At 35.3% G+C, this 16,932-nt stretch overlaps 1 protein-coding gene across 1 annotated transcript in view; it reads left to right on the forward strand.

The window, feature by feature from the left end:
* The window catches only part of LOC149426029 (uncharacterized), a 218,530-nt gene extending 204,360 nt beyond the window's left edge, over positions 1 to 14,170 (forward strand). The window contains exons 10-12 of the mRNA XM_089644152.1: positions 5,203 to 5,314; positions 10,249 to 10,383; positions 13,619 to 14,170. Coding sequence (XP_089500278.1) covers positions 5,203 to 5,314; positions 10,249 to 10,383; positions 13,619 to 13,827 — 456 coding nt within the window. The 3' untranslated portion in view covers positions 13,828 to 14,170. The remainder of the gene's footprint in view (positions 1 to 5,202; positions 5,315 to 10,248; positions 10,384 to 13,618) is intronic.
* The last annotated feature ends 2,762 nt before the right edge of the window (positions 14,171 to 16,932 follow it).

Below are 16,932 nucleotides of genomic sequence, written 5' to 3' on the forward strand. Positions count from 1 at the left end.
CCCTAAATACCTGAAAAAACCCTTGACTCTGTGCAAAAACGGGCGGTCCGTTTGATAGATTCCCCAATCTTAACAGACGGACTGCAATCTTTAGAGCACAGGCGTCAGGTAGGTATGCTGTCCTTGTTCTATCGGTATTACAATGGAAGATGCTCTGAGGAACTAGCGTCATTGATCCCTTCGGCACCGGTGCGTAGTCGGGATACACGCCAAACGCGCGCCCAACATTTGTACACAGTTGACATTTGTCACATGAGAACGGGTCGCTTCTACGATTCGTTCTTAAGTTCAACAGCTCGGCTGTGGAACGAACTGCCGGCCTCTGTGTTTCCTCCCTCCTACAACATGGGACTCTTCAAGACCCATGTTTACTCCTTCCTCTCCACAAAAAGACCCTCCACACAGCATCCCCAAAGATGACATAGGCCCTGAGGGAAATTGTTTTCTTCAGGGCCTCCTGTGTGGAGTTAATATAAAAAAAATAAAAAATAAATGAATGAATTAATTTAAAAAAATTTCACCGTTCTCAAAATAAACCCCAAACATTTGATGGCCATGTTTATTATTTCATTTATATGAGGAACAAAAGTTAATTTACTTTCAAAAATAATTCCAATAAATAATTAAAATAAATATTTTGATGGTATATTGATGCATGATAGGATTTTTGATACGGGCAAAAGATAACGTTTGACATTTTTCAAGATTTACGAATAGTTCATTACGGGTGCACCACTCTTGTAACATCACAAGATTTAATGTAATACATAACAGTCATTGAGATTAGAAATAGTTTGTAAATGTTAAGATCATCAGCAAATGGGAGTATCATGTTTGAAGTCGGGGACGCCCGAGGAAGACTTAACGCATTATCTCTGCACTGGAATGAGATACGGAGTCGATTTAAAGTCAATATAGTGTAGCTTTTTAACAGTTTCAATGTGGATTTCATTAAACTACATGAAGTGAATGGTAGCAAAATTAAGGATGCCCGAGGAAGACACGAATCAAGTTGGTGAAATGAGGCGTACATGATGAAAATAATTCAATATGTACTAGTACTTCAGTCAACAATTACTGCTTATTATATTTTTTCACCTGTAAACAACCAACTTTATTTTTGTAGGAAAGGCTTTGTTAGTGCTTAATTTTCCACTAGATGGCGTCGAGGCATATTATATCTACATTTTTTTGGTGAAATATTTTGAATTGTCAAATATTATATATTTTTAATGATAAACTAGTGTTAAAAAGACAAGGATGCATAGCACAAAGGATAACAACTTATCATAAGCAATAATTAGTCGCTTGAAATATCCATACAAAATTGAAAATATCTCCCGAGTAAACATACGAGTACGTCAGCGTGTTAGAAATAAGCCGACGTAGCTCAGTGGTCTCAGAGCACCTCACCGGACATCAGAAGGCGCGTGTTCAATTCCCGAGATATTTTCAATTTTGTATCGATATTTCAAGCGACTAATTATTGACTATAATAATTTGTTAAAAAAGAATGAGTTGTAATGAGAGAAAGCTAATAGTAGAAGAAGAACGCTCCAGGAAGACAAGGCACGATCAAGTAAAACAAATACTGGAAAAGTTAAAGTTTTCAATTCTTCACGAAAATATAATTTTCACCTTGAAAATGCACAACGCTAGAATTCACAAGCTCAAAACTTAACTACACACCATTATTAACCCCAAGCAACCCCGGGAACACGTCAGCTAGTAATCATTATAGCAGACTTGTTCTTGCTCAAGTGGATTCCAACCAATCTACTGGCAAATTCACATCTCCATACAGAACGAGTACATGGTGTTAGAATTATTAACTAGCAACTAGAAAATAAACGTATATTATCTTAACTCCAAGGGTTTATTTAACAATCCTTCTATCGTGTTATTTCACATTAACTAAGACACAATACGCGATGCTTATTTAAGATGCTTTGTGCTTTAAAGCTCTCTCTGTGAATTTTGAATAAGTTCTGTGTCAGAATATATCCACGAAGTACTATGTCATAAATAAATTAAAATTTATACGTCAGAAGCTTGTTCGTATTATTTAACACTATATCTACATACATACATCATATTTTTGGTTGTGTATAAGGTTGGGCTTACTGCCTAGTGAAAATTGATTTCAACCCAGATTTGGAAATAATAAAGATCTTCTTTTCAGCATATTGCGAAAGTTTTCAGTACAAATATTTAAGGCGTATAAAATTTACTGAACAAATAATTAATCAATTTACAGAGTATAATCAATAATTTTAACTAAAATAATTCATACAATAGGTTTTCACTGCTTCGATGTTTTAATGTTCCTCTTCTATAGAAGCTGGAGCTTGTGTCTAGAATAAGGAAGTTGAGTCCATTTTTTTATTTTTTTATCAATGTTCGCATTCAAACTTAAATTTTTTTTAAAGTTTGTTTTCATTATTAAATTAATTCTCAAAGTTTAAATTTTACTAAGCCCGCCAAAACGAGCGGAATCCGAGCGGTAAGAGGCGGGGTGTGGGTGTGACGTCATTCAAACTGTAAGAACCACGTCGCTTAAACATTTTGTATGGAAAAAAATTTAATTCTTCAATAAGGAATTCCAGTAATTTTTTACCAATGTTAACCGTCTATTAGAATTGATGTTATTAAAAAAAAAAAAGAAAATTGATTAAGATATCATAGTTAAATTAATATTTTAAGTTAGAATATTTGCTTCCGCCCGCCCGGCACGGTATTGAAGACGCTATTTGTTGACCGCCGCGCAGAAAAGTAAGACTAAAAGCAAAATAACGGCTTACAGCCCAGTTCACTGTGAGACTTTTCTGCGCGGAGGCCTAAAGTGTAATCACATGTAATGTGACATGTATAATAATAAAAACTTCTAAGCGATGCAATAAACAACATATTATTATGAAGCACTATACGTAATATATCTTTAGAAATCCATTTTATATAATAATAACAACAAATACCTACATAAATATTTGACAATAGATGGGAGCTATTTTTTTCACATAGATCCTATTGACAAAGGGGTTTCTCCGGGAATGCAGCTGGTTTTCAGCAGTGCCTTATTATATGGTAAACAAAAGATGAAATATTTAAAAGCCATCACCACATTATAATATATATTATAATGAGTAGAGAATAATTATCATGTCATGCGAAATCAATAAATATACCTGCACAAAACTAGTGGTTATGGCGAAATGTCAGATGGGTAGATACGCAATGATTATTATACTATAAAAATGTATTATATTTATCGTAACGTACAAATGAACACAATTAATAATTTGATATACTTACTTGGAAGCTTTAACTCCACGACCGGCTGTGATTTGGCCCAAATAAACGTTAGGCCTATACACCTCTCTCATCTAAACCGACCATCTCTCATGTAATAGAAAGAGATGCACCATAGGTGATCCGTTGTACGTACAAGTCACGACACATGTGACGTCAGAATTCTTTCGACCAATCGTGGAGCGTATTCAGTTTATTGCTATTTAATGCTTTTTCAAGAACGTTTAACTAATTCTAAGAATAATAATATAGAAATATATTTATAGATTTAGAATCGATATTTTTTGATCTACATGAACATATTTCAAAGAAGTCAAAATATTTTTCACTCAACTTCCTTATTTAAATATATTAACGCTATATATGGAAGCTTTGAATAGATGTGGTGCTTTTCTTTAACTCTTGACAGGCCAAGATGCCAAACAAAACGTCTGTAACTAAGGAGGTCTTCCAACGACCCCATGCACTTTCTGTTTTATCGGCTTTTAAACTATAGAAATCCCAAATATTCAGACAATTATTAATGGTAACTTATGTATTTGCGCAGAAATACTAAATTGATTTGTCAAATATTTAAGCTAATATAAGGAGGATAGTAATTTTGGGTACTACCTACTCCCCTACTTGGCTGCGGTATAGTTAAGACACAAGACTCTAATAACGGGAGCTTGCTCGAGGCTCGGATTTTAATTAATTCCAACGAAATCGCAACGATAATGTATATATTTAGACCAATATCCGTAGATGTAAGTTGTTTATAAATGGATAATGTTTTGTTAGTGCGAACCGCTTCCTCCATTAATGGTATTTCCTGCACTTATGCTTCATTCAATATCTTTGTCAGCATCTCCATCTCTCTTAAACATACTTCCCAAATACACATACTGATCCACCTGCTCCATGTATTTATCATTCACAACAATATAATATAATGATGCTGTAAAAGGAGGATTTAAAATATTTCCAGGTTATTCGTAACCTGGGAATGTTTATTTAAAACAAAAAGCAACAATAAAGAGATTTTATCTATAAAAGTACCACGTGGGAGTCGCGGTTGACAAGTTCAAGTGTTGAAATCACAGACATAGGAATTAATAGACGAGAAGATAATGGCGAGGGGTAAAATCAACTGTTGAAGAACGAAGGGGGTTAAGCTGACTGTGATTCGTCAATAAATCAATCTGAAAGTAAATAGGCATCTCGCATTATAATATCACCATTTAGTTCTTAAAAGTAAAATCTGCTTTTGAATGAATAGACATTTTTACATGGGAGCGCAAATTATTCGCCACGTTATGAACTAATTTGCGAAGTCCAAATTCGGCAAAGTAAATTTCTTCTGTTTGCAGAGTCGTAGTTAGTTTCAGAGTATTTAGTTAAGACACTTTTACAAATGTTTCATAATTTACTTACCCCAGTAAACAACGATGAGCACACTTGAGAATCGCTACATTGTGATGTGATAGTATATGTTTCTAAAACTGATCCATATAATACGGTGTGAATAAGCTTAAAATAAAGTAAAATAATGCTTACTTATGGAATGTAATACGACAATTGGGTTTATTCTCTTTTTCACATCTATTTTTACAAGTTTTCATATCACAAGTCAACATTTTGCCGTGTTATTTCGTAAAATGAACCGATGATGCCTCGACCATAGTTCGCACAAGAATGATGACGTCACGTTTTCAAATTTCACTTGAGGCCATACGCGAGCCCAGCCGGCTCCAATGGAACCGGTATGGGAGTGGGGATAATACGCTTTTAATCACTTAGGGCAGGTCTACTAATATTCATATGTCTATGGTTGAAATCTATAATTTGAGTGGATATATTACATTACTGCTTCTTCGAAATGAATAAGCTAATAATTTCCTCCCTTGTTTCCAGGACCAAGAACTGGATTCAAAGGCTTCTAAAGGCAACGGTTCATCAGTGAAACCAATCATAGATCTGCCGCAGAGAAATTGGAGAAATTCCCAGGAAGAGCTGACTCATTTGAGTAAGTTAATTGACTACTAAGATGTTCACAACATTTCTATAATGAAGTCTCCTTTTAATATAGAAGTAATTACATATAGAATCGTATTTACATAAGGTTTTAACATATTAAGGCGAAGCTTAATGTTAAATCACTATTTTGATTAATTTTTATAACGAATTGGTGTACATTATGAACACCAAAAATATGCTTTAGATAAATTGAAGGTTTTCCTATCTTTTCGCTTGAGTAGAATACAAATAAAAAAATTAATTACTCGACAAAAAATATAAATATAAACTACTAAAAAAAATTTTTTTTTCAATAGAAATGAATGATCGCTCAAAGGAAACAACTTTTAAAAAATAGAGCATTATAGCTAAGATTATCAGTGACAGTTTCACTTGATTAACTTTTTTGCTTGTTTATAAAATTATTTACAAAATAAATAAAAACCAGTTTTGTGCTTGAACTCGAACGTTTCTAGACTCCGTTTGTCAAGCGATTTTAAAGCCAATGACAATATAAAGTATACCAAGAATTTACACATTTTTGGCTTGTAGCTTCCATTAAGAGATTTGAATACTACTCTTACATAGAAGCGTTAGCTTGTGTTTGGAAGAGGAGTGCACAGTACATTATTGTAGTTTTTTTTATATATTTATATAATATAAATAATAATATGATTTTTTTATGATAAAGGTACGGGTTCAATTCCCGTTGGCGGCATTTATTTTTACTCGGGAGATATTTTCAATTTGTATTAATATTTCAGGCGACTAATTGTTGCTTATAATTATTTAATAATATGATAGGTATAACGTGTTGTAGAAGTACATTACGTACAAATAACACACACGTATATTTAATTAATGGAATAATATTATTATTCAATTTACAAAACAACGGTTTATTTATAAAGAACTTCTGCTGTGTAATTATTATTACGCGTGACAGCTATTTCGCCCTCTGAAGGCATTGTCAAACTGTTCGATAAAATGGAGTTTTACAAAATAAACTTGATAACAATCTACATACATAAAAATGAATGTTTTTTGTTTGTACCATATATACTCGAAACGGCTGGACGATTTCGATGAAAATTTCAAATATTGTTTTTATTAGTGCCAGGAGTGTTTAGAGATTGTATGGTAGAAGAATTTGTGGATGCCCGATGAAGACTTTACGCATTATCTCTGAACGGGACTTAGATACGGAGTCAAATTAAGGCGATGCCATACGTAGTAATGCAAAATCATGTGTTTTTGGTTTGAAAATTTGGTCGCCTAGAAATGTTTCAGATGCTTTAATTAAATACTGCGAGTAGAATACATCTTGGCCTTTGAAATTATCGAGTATTTTTTAGATAAGTCTTTTTATAAGCCCAAAAAAAATAATGTAAAGGCCTATGAAAACTGCTTTAAAGTTCAAAATCTCCTACTTACAAACCCATTTTCGGTTATGATTTTATTGTATAATGTGGCAAATTAAGTTATTTATAAAATGTTCGAAAAAAATTAAATATTTATGCCTGAACATCCACAAAATAAAATAAAAGGCACTTTTTGGCCATGTTTTTTTCTTGCATAAATCAAAACAGGCGGACGGTGTTAAGCGGGAATTAAAACCTTATCGCCATCTACGTAAGGGTTGTTATTGATAGCGGCTCAATTTAAAATATTACACGACGTAGTACATCGCCTTAAAGACGATTTTTTAATGTAACAGTGTGGTATGCAGTAGTGAATGGTAGAAAAAGTCGGGGACGCCTGAGGAAGACTAAACTATTATTTCCGCACTGGAATGAATAAAAACAGAGCGAGTATTAAACTTTACTGATTCTGTTTGGATGATAACTACAATTACTAATTAATAAAACCGATTTCGTAAAAGCAATTATTTTGTGATGAATGTTTGGGGATCAGGTGGTGAAGGCACGAAATAAAAAGCGTGTGGTGATTGGTGAAGTTCGCTGTGTTTATTGAGCCAGTTGCCGTGACGAGGATATGATGTAGGACAAATGTTGAATACTCCGGTTGCTGCGGTGTTGTGGTCCAGGCGGTAGTTGGCGACGGCGCGCTGAGACCGGACTCGGTGACTGTCAGGCACTGGCGATCTGCGGAATCAATACTCCAGTGCTGACGGAGGCCGAAGGTGCGGCGGACCTTGTAGGCGGTTGAACGGGAGCGGCGTAGACCAGTGAGGATGCTGCGTTTCCTCGTGGTGATGGTGGCGTGGAAGAAGCGCTGGTCAGAGACACTGGAACCAGGGCGCTTGTAATCCGAGTAGCGCTTGCCAGGAACGGTGATCTGGACGAGGCGCTAAGATGATGTCCCGATAGAGTCCATGGTGGTAGGGGCGAAGCCGGGTACGTTGTCCTTCGTGCTAGTAAGAGGAACGCGGGTGATCACTCGTTGAGCCTCGTTGACTGACGGCTGATAGATAATTGACTGACTGACTCGCTGCGTCGGGCTTATTTTTACTGTTCGGCCGGCGGCAACAGCAGGTAGTTAAATGGCAACTAAATCCTAGGCACTCACACAGTCTGTGTGTTTCAAGAATCTTCGACAGCGCGGCAATTATGCATAGGCGGTAGACTCGAACCTTCTGGCGAGTTGTCGTAGTGTCCCAGCCGGACTGCAGTATTATTGTCGTCGATAGACAAGTACGTGCTTATAGTACTAGGTTGCTCTGTTTTGATTTCGACTGCGAGTACGTACCTTAGTAGCAAGTAGCAAGCACGTACCTAAATAGCGTCGAGCTGCTTATTATTAATGAATTAATCTGGATTCTTCTGCTACAAATGAATTAAACGAAAACATGTTTGATCAAATCCGCAACGTGGCAACCTAGTTTAATCTAAATTTGTGTGAGATAATATTAAAAAGCCATTATAGAATCTACAAGCTTAAATGAGAAGCATTGAAACAAATAGTTTATCATTAAAAAAGTTGGTCTCCATTTTAATTACACAGAAAAAAGCTAGTATAGTACTGGATAGTATGGCGTCCGGAATCCGAAATCCGCAACCGGTAGTCGGACAGACGAGTATCTCTATGAAGGAAGTTGTCGATATGTCGGAAACATTTACATTGTTAAAACCCAAAAAATAAAATGTGTTCTTAAAGTTCGATAGTTGTCACGTCACGTCGACAATTTTAATAGTTGCGCCCCGTCCGTATCCTGTTCGTTCTCGTCGCTTGTGTTTATTTCATTAACACTTTGAGAATATTATTAGTAGAGTTACAAAAAATCGTTTTGGTTAAATAAGTATAAGGCACGCATTTTTTTTAGAATACGTAGTGTTAATAATCATACGCATTTAAGAGTTCTGCGTCATCATTAATTTACTTTAAATTCTTTAAGCGAGCGACTTTAGTCGGGGCGACTATTGGGAAACTATTCCAAAATCAATCTCCCAACTAAAAAGTCACTCGTGTGCGCACTTCCATATACCCTAATGGATTTTTACACCCGCAACTGTTGCAACGCAGCTGTTTCCGCAACTAAAATATCTCGTTTGCGGATAGCAAAAATAAAGACCGCTAGCAAGAGAAATAAATAATGGTTAAACACTTCCATATAATTATTGTTTCTCTTTGCAACATGGAGAATTCAATTTTTTTTTTCAAAATTCATTAAAAAAATATCATTGCTTAATTTAATATGATAACCGTTAAAAAAACTATTAAACCGTGCCTCTAAAATAACTTTTATAATTAATAGACTCGAAAAAATTGACTCCATAGTTTTGGCCAGCATTCCAGGTAAAATACTCCACTGTGCGTCGCTGGCTCAATCTTCTGCTAGCTGTCCTCCATCATTCTAGAAGCAAAAATTCCGCTTATAATAATGTAAGAAGGGGGAATTCAAATATTTCCAGGATATTCATATCCCGGGAAAGTTGGTGCGATGCACCTCTGCGTGTAACATTCGAAATCGAGTAAAATCATGGACTCTTTACGCAGATGGCGATAAGGTTGAAATTCAGCCCTCGCTACCCAATTTCTACCGATTTATAACAAGTTTCTCGTTAACTCTTTAAGTTATTAAGTTCCAAAAAAATATACGTTATTTTTGAAAATAATATCTATACATTTGTTATACCAAAACGTTAATTATATGAAATTCCCTCGATTGAAAAAAATCTCAAAGAAGGCTTCGAAAATTATTAAAAACAAGTTTTGTCCTGTTATTTAATATCTTATATGTAGGCGTGAAAAATCACAGCGTATCTTTAAATGCAACTTAAGCATTTGTGGGACTACTTTATTTCATCCCACATGTGGCAACACTAACTTAAATTAATCCGCCGCTAGACGCAAGCGGGTACCAGAAGAGAAATCTTCATTCCGGTTTCAACCTTCGATTCTACCGCCACTATCTTTACTTTGTCTACCACAGTCTCCGCGTTCTGTAAAATTGTAAATTCATCCTCACGAATAAATTTAATTAATATCGCAGACACTCATTTTTTAATCTCCCATCTCCTGAACACGATTTACGGTTCCGGCAGCCACCGTAAATTACAAATACACACACACACATTACTGCCACACATTTGTGAAGAGATTTTTGCTGTATTTTCAACGAGTCGTGTTTTAATATTTTCGCTTAATTGTTATCGTTTCTTAATATTACCGCACTCCCTCTAACATTCGTATTCACATATCTCCCTTTCAAACCATCTTTGAACGCTTACTACGGAGACTTAATGATTGTTGTAATGTTTACTAAACGGACGTGGCGCCCTCTGTTGTCTTCAAAAAGAGCCGTTGAAATTTGTCGCAGTGGGTTTTATCTGCTAGTTACCATAATTTTAATCAAAACTAATACAAATTCTACTCAACCTTTGTGATTGCTTGGCAAGTATAGCTAATAGCATTAGGCTTCAATGCTAATAATGTCGAATTTTGACTTATTCATAATTAAGAAGTGTTTGTTTTATTTCGCAGATGAGGAGGAACAAATGAAAGAAGTACTGTGGAGACTGGCCTACAGGCAGCTTACGATGGGGGAGTGGAAGAAATTAGCATACTACTGGTCCATTACTGAGGACCAGATGAAGTCAATTGAACACCAAATGTCCGGTAAGCATTTCTTTCAAAACACCCGGCGTTGCTCGACTTTTCTCTACCAAAAATAAATATAATATAGATGTATTATATATATAAACTTTCCGGAAGAAATTCTCTAAATCAAGGCTGCCCAACCTTTTTAACAGTTGGGCGAAATTGACGATTTTGAATCACTGGCGGGCCACTGAATACCTGACGGTTCCTATTTCCATGGGGGGGGGTTGTTAGTTAGCTCAACAGGTTAGATTTTTTCGTCGCTGATTCTCGTTCTGAGTAGCCTAAATAGCGATAAATCGCCTTCGTTGGCAACACTGGTGACCGCGCGCAAGCTGCATTGTTTGTTTTACCGCGGGCCCGCGACACTTTTTCAAATTGGCGGATTGGCGGGTTTTTTGAAAATGGTTCTCGCGGGCCACTTATAATTCGTTCGCGGGCCACATTGTGGCCCGCGGGCCTGGGGTTGGGCAGCCTTGCTCTAAATGATAGTGAAAACCCTATCAAACTCCGTTAAATAGCTTATAAGAACTAATCGCACGAACAGGCAGACGCGGATGGTGACTTTGTTTATACTATTTACAAATACCAATGTATTGACACGATTACAAATTTAATAAAACTTTATCAGGAAACGGCCTGTAATCCCTTTTTTAGTTCATTATTATGATCCAGAATGTTCCGGGATGTTCTGGAATGTTGTGGAATGCTCTCGAATACTCTGGACTGTTCTAGAAATGTCTAAAGGGCGGGACTTCCAGCTCTTATATCTTCAAAAGAACGCCCTTCGGGCAAAAACGGTAGCCTTCTTAATGGATGGGGGATAGAGGGCTACCACACACTATACATAACTACCTCGATCGTAACGGGACTCGTTTCTGATTTTTAGCGGCACGCACATTGTACAATTTTAACGTTTTCAGAAGGTATCTTTACCTACATGAAATATAAATATAAAAGCAATTAGTCCTCCTCACCAGTGGCGGCTCGTGACTGTAGTGTGTACTAGAGTGCTAATATTACAAAACATGGCATTATTGATGTTGTTGTGGCTGAAAACGATTTTAAACCCGATTTACCCAAAGGTAGTACTACACTTGGGTATATTTAGCTTGGCTCTGATTTTATGATTATGTGAGGTGTTTGCATCCTTGTCAGTTTTGATGTGATGAACACGAATATTTTTGAAACGCTGAACTGTGAGGATTTTTGTTGTTTTGACGTCCTTATGGGAGACCTCTAATATGGTTTTTATGAATTAATACGGTATTTATGATTTAATACGGTATTTGTGAGTCAATTATTTTGTTAATCAATAACAGTATTGCATGTATGTATGCCAGTACAAATTTGAATTATTATCTAATTAAGTTATACTCAGAGAACATTTTAAAAATTAAAAAAAATTAAGAACGGCTAAATGTTGAAAAGAAATTAATTTTCACTATTTTCTGTATTTTTCCGACTTTATGTCCGGGTTAAATCTTCCCCAATGGAAAAACTAAACCCTTCCACATACTTTTCCACAAATGATCATTTAGTCAATCCACATTATGCAAGTGCATTATATAAGCAAAATAAATACAAAATAATACAAGAACAACACGTCAAATCACCAGAGATCAAATGGGAAAGAAAAATTCACCGACTCCAGATATTTTCATATCTGATGGTTCGGCTCGGTAGAACTTCTAACTGGACCTATAAATCCTACTGATCCCTCAATATAAATATATTAAAAATCTTTCGTAATCCTACATGTATTTAAAATGACTTTTTTTTTACCATTATTGCTATTTTCGTTTGAAAGAAAATTAGGTCTCACAGTGCGTTTTCACATAAAATGACAAGTTTCGCATAAAGTTATTCAATTTAAAAAGATTACATACCGTAAAAATACCTTTAAAATTTAATTTTTTTTAAATCTGTCGAGATTGAACACAAAAACACATTTCAAAATATTAAAATGGCTACTACTGTAGCTAAAATCCAATTAAAAAATATATAGCGTAAAGCTAGTTATACTAGCAAATGAAAAAGAAAACAGCCTATTTTTATTTGCTCTAGATATGGAGGAACAAAGATCTTATATCCATGTATTTTCAAAAATACACACTGTCCGAAAGGGTTAAAGTTCATATAAGAAGTTACAAAGTGAAAAATATACATGTCATATAGATAGATCGGTTTTCTTCTAGATTTTCTAGAAGCAAAAATATTACTTCAGGGTTTCCGTATAATTTACCAAACTATCTTAGTCAAATTATTTAACAAAAGCTACCCCTAATGAACATTAAAGTTATTATGAAATTTTATTCCCATTTATTTACCGTCAAAAGCTTCAAAATCTCATTACACCAACAACAAACCATATTACGTTATTCCGAAAACGTGTTACACGGGCTTTATATCAAATTTTATTTCCAGAAAGAAGCATAACATTGTAAGGAGAATATCATAAGGGGTGCCTACCAGATTTCGTGGAACGCGTTCGGATAATATCTTTTTAATTTTCATTATAAATTATATGTAGTAAGTAATAGAATAGAGCCATGACGGAATATGATAAAATATTGAATTAAAAAATTTAATTGAAATTGAGAATTGAACAGTGCACTAAAAGGCCTTATACGCCTCCCTAATTCCAAAATCGGGACCGACGACTCCACGATATCAGGTCAGAAAAGTAAGCGCCAAGCAGGGGGAAGTGTGTAGAGAAGACGCCAATTTTACCCCCACCACCACTCTCCCTAAATCGCCTCCGATTGCAGGTAGGTGGGTGTTGTGTGATTTTTCACATAGACAGCGCTATACAAATCGTACATGATTTTCTTAGAATCTATCGAGTTTCGATTTCTTCTTAGAATCTTATTTGAAACCGGTAAGAATATTCTCTTTAGAAAATCTAATAGATATGTATCTATCTACCAGTGGTAGTCCGTGACTTTTCAGCGAGCTTGAGCAAATTTCCGAACCTCCCGATAAACCGACAAAAGTGTGATTTGAGTGTGTCCGTGTGCCCGAATCAAGATATTTTTTTCTTTACTACGGGTGAAATTCACCAATCATTTTAGAATACCGAAACTTGCTCTTGAACAGATATGTACTTACCTAATCAATAACATTGGCCTGTCTAGGGCCTACGAGTCAATAGGTGTTATATAAATTGGCGACACAATGTCTTTAGTAATTTATTAGTGATTTCGTGATTTTAGACGTTTTCAATTTTTCAATATTTTTTTGTAATTTTCAGGCCCATCTTGTTACAAGGAGCACGGTTACCAAATGCTCCTCCTATGGCAGAGTCTCCTGCCCTCGGGAGCCAACCAGATGAAGCTGCTCTGCGAGGGCCTGTCAGCCATCGGGAAGAAGGGAATAGTAGACTCTCTGAAGAGGCTGGAGGAGCCGAAGGACACCAAATCCAATGGCATCTGTAATTGCGTCAATTGCAGTATCACTTGAGACGCGGGGAGCTGTTCACGCGCCGTGGACGTATAAATTATTTGTCAGTAAAATATATTCCAATGTATTTAAAGTATGACTGTTTTAATGAGTGAGAAAATTTCTTATGAATAGCCTTTGTTGACATGTTTCCTGTCCTAGTTTGTGATGAGGCCTACGCCTTTTGCGAATAGTTGCTGTTACTGTTTCCTGTCTTCTGTCCTAGTTTCTGGAGAGTCCTATGCCTTTTGTGAATAGCCTTAATGCTTTATTTACATATTTCCCATTTTCCATCTTGATTTGTGATGAGGCCTGTGCCTTTTGTGAATAGCTTTTATTGACATGTTCCCATTTTTGTTTGTGATGAGGCCCGTGCCTTTTGTGAATAGCCTTTGTTGACATGTATCCAATTTCCTATTTTTATTCGCGAGGCCTGTATTTTGTGAATAGCCTTTCTCGGCCTGAATAAAGCATTAGATATTCGGATGAGTCTACCATTCGTGAATAGACTTTTTTGACCTGAATAGGCTGTCTTTTCATGCCCTGAAGAATCTACACAATTGTTTCATAACCTTTCTTGACCTGAATAAAGCATTAGGCGGCATAATATTTTATATCGAGTGTGTGGCGGTAGGGTCACATCTTGCTCTCCCTACCTAAACATTGTCTATATAACTTGCTCTCCCTACCTAAACATTGTCTATATAACTACGCAGTAACTATTAGCAACCTCAGTTAATGAATGAACAAGCTCCTGAACAAACGCGTCATTAATATTACTCCCCATAGTATTTTGACTTCCACACACTTTAATTTGAGGGCTCATATACCCCTACCGACTGAAAAACGAGTAAATTTGAACAATTATTGCAAAGGTTATGCGAAGGAAAAAAATAATATTTCAACTTTTCAACTTTAAGAATTTTTTCTTTTCCTCTTTTTGCGGGTATAAATGGACTACTGATGAAAACCTTGTCGACGTCATAACTTCACAAAAAATTATCTATTATGCAAAATAAAAAATATAAAATAATGTTAGTCTGACGAGAGGTACCCTATACCTTGTATATAACTTTTCTTGACCTGTCGAATGACTAAAACATTCCATTATATGTTTAATATGCTACTTATTGAAGAAGCATTTATTGACCATCCCTATGTACGTACCCATCATTAAATTATAACCCTCAATATGAATCATAACGAAATATTAAGAATGTTCATGTAGTTTATAATTATCCAAATATTTGCCACTTCAATGCTTAAATTTTCAATACAAAACTGTGTTTGTGAAATACAAAGTGATCTACGATGTCAGGCGAGCCTAAGTGAGACGGAGCGCTGGGATATTGGGCTAAAAGGAACATTTGTTTCCATTCAAATTTGTAAACATGGAAGGCAGTTCTAGTCTTATTCTTTATTCTTTATTTGGTGTTTGGTGCTGTTTTATTAAAGAAAAGATAATAAATGGCACGATGTGGGTTATTGTCATTCAGTTTTAGGGTATACCAGTCCCAGCGAGAGTTCGTACGAACGTCAATGATGTCTGTATGAGCTCTCGGTGGGACTAGTTTAGGTACGCTTTCGGCTTGTATTTTCAAGGTTTGCTCTATTTTATGAAATTAATATTTTCAATCAATGTGAAAATTTTAATAAATGTTACTTTGGAATTAATGATCTCATGTTTCGTTACTAGGTATATACAAATTCTAAAACCAAACTAATTAAAGAGGATTTTCGAAAAGTCTAAAAAATTATTTATATTTCTTTTACCAACTAGGTAGGTAGATAATTCTAAGTCTAATTTAATTATTGCTTAAATTATTATAGATGTTTAATTTAATATTTCCTTTACATTGAATAAAATTACAAATATTTGTGTATTGATAATATTTAATATCTTTCGTTTACTTTGATATCATTATATATATTATTTTTGAACAGTTTTCTTGGTTTCCAATAAATAATATGTAACATCTTTTTATAGTACCTTTTAATAAATATTTTGAATGTGTTATCTTTGTAGCTAGAGTATTTTTATCTAAGCCAAATTATAAAATGTGTTAATTTTAAGAATATTAGCATTTTTACCGATGTATTGCTTATCGATGGATCAATTACAATGTATGTACTATAAAACTAATTATAAGATGTACATTAAACAATATCAACCTGGTGTCAATTAAAAATTAGACGTAGATATAACCTAATCCAACCTTTTGCTTGAAATTGCAATGAAAGCGCAGAGGATGACTGTGCCAATTAGAATTGTATGGGAAATTTTAGCACCGCTTGATTCCTGTTTTTGTCACAAATTTCTGTAGATCGCACTTTCCCCATATTGATGTCATTTTATCTAAATAAAAAATAACAATTAGGTTGGGTTGTTTCAAATATCATCCCGCTCGATGACCATCCTATCGATGATCAGATTCATTTTGCTGATGCTGATTTTCACCCGTTTTAGCTTATGATCAGCTGAAAAGCACGCCAGAAAAACAGTATGCTTGATAATAGTTTTTTTTTTTATGTGAAACTATACAAGAGTCCGAACTGCTCCCAACCGTCTGGAGCCAGTGAGACTATGGCATGCTTCACCAATCAGGGTATGTTGTGAGGCTGAAGGTAGTGGGGAGGGGAAGGAAGAGGAAGCTGAGGGAGTAACTGGCTATTCAGATTTGGTATTCGAACACAGCCAAAGTCATTTCAAGGAATGTTTAAATTCTGTATGGTGGTCTTACACCAGGGCGATACTGAAAGTACATTCCACTCTAGAAGGTGCCGCAAATATACAATGTATTATTTTAAACAAGGAATTTGTGAAATAACACAAATAAAATTTACTTGCGCATGCCAGGATTTGAGCCTGCAACCTCCAGCTTGCTAGTCGAGGGCCTTACCCCTCTCTAAGGCTCTCAACAAATCAAATGCCGAAATGAGTAGAGAATTGGCGATTAATGGCTACCGTTTGAATGTCTATAATTCTATCTGTAGCTAATCGTCGATTCTATCTGTAGCTAATCGTCGATTTTGTGATCTTAAAATATGATGAAATTTGATAGACCCAAAGCTAATTTTTTTTATTATCTCTAACTTTTAGATGTAATGTTTGCCAATGAACTGAAT

Source organism: Hesperophylax consimilis, chromosome 2 (assembly GCF_061612785.1).
Source record: "Hesperophylax consimilis isolate HC1 chromosome 2, BYU_Hcon_1.0, whole genome shotgun sequence".
NCBI classification, from domain to species: Eukaryota; Metazoa; Arthropoda; class Insecta; order Trichoptera; family Limnephilidae; genus Hesperophylax; species Hesperophylax consimilis.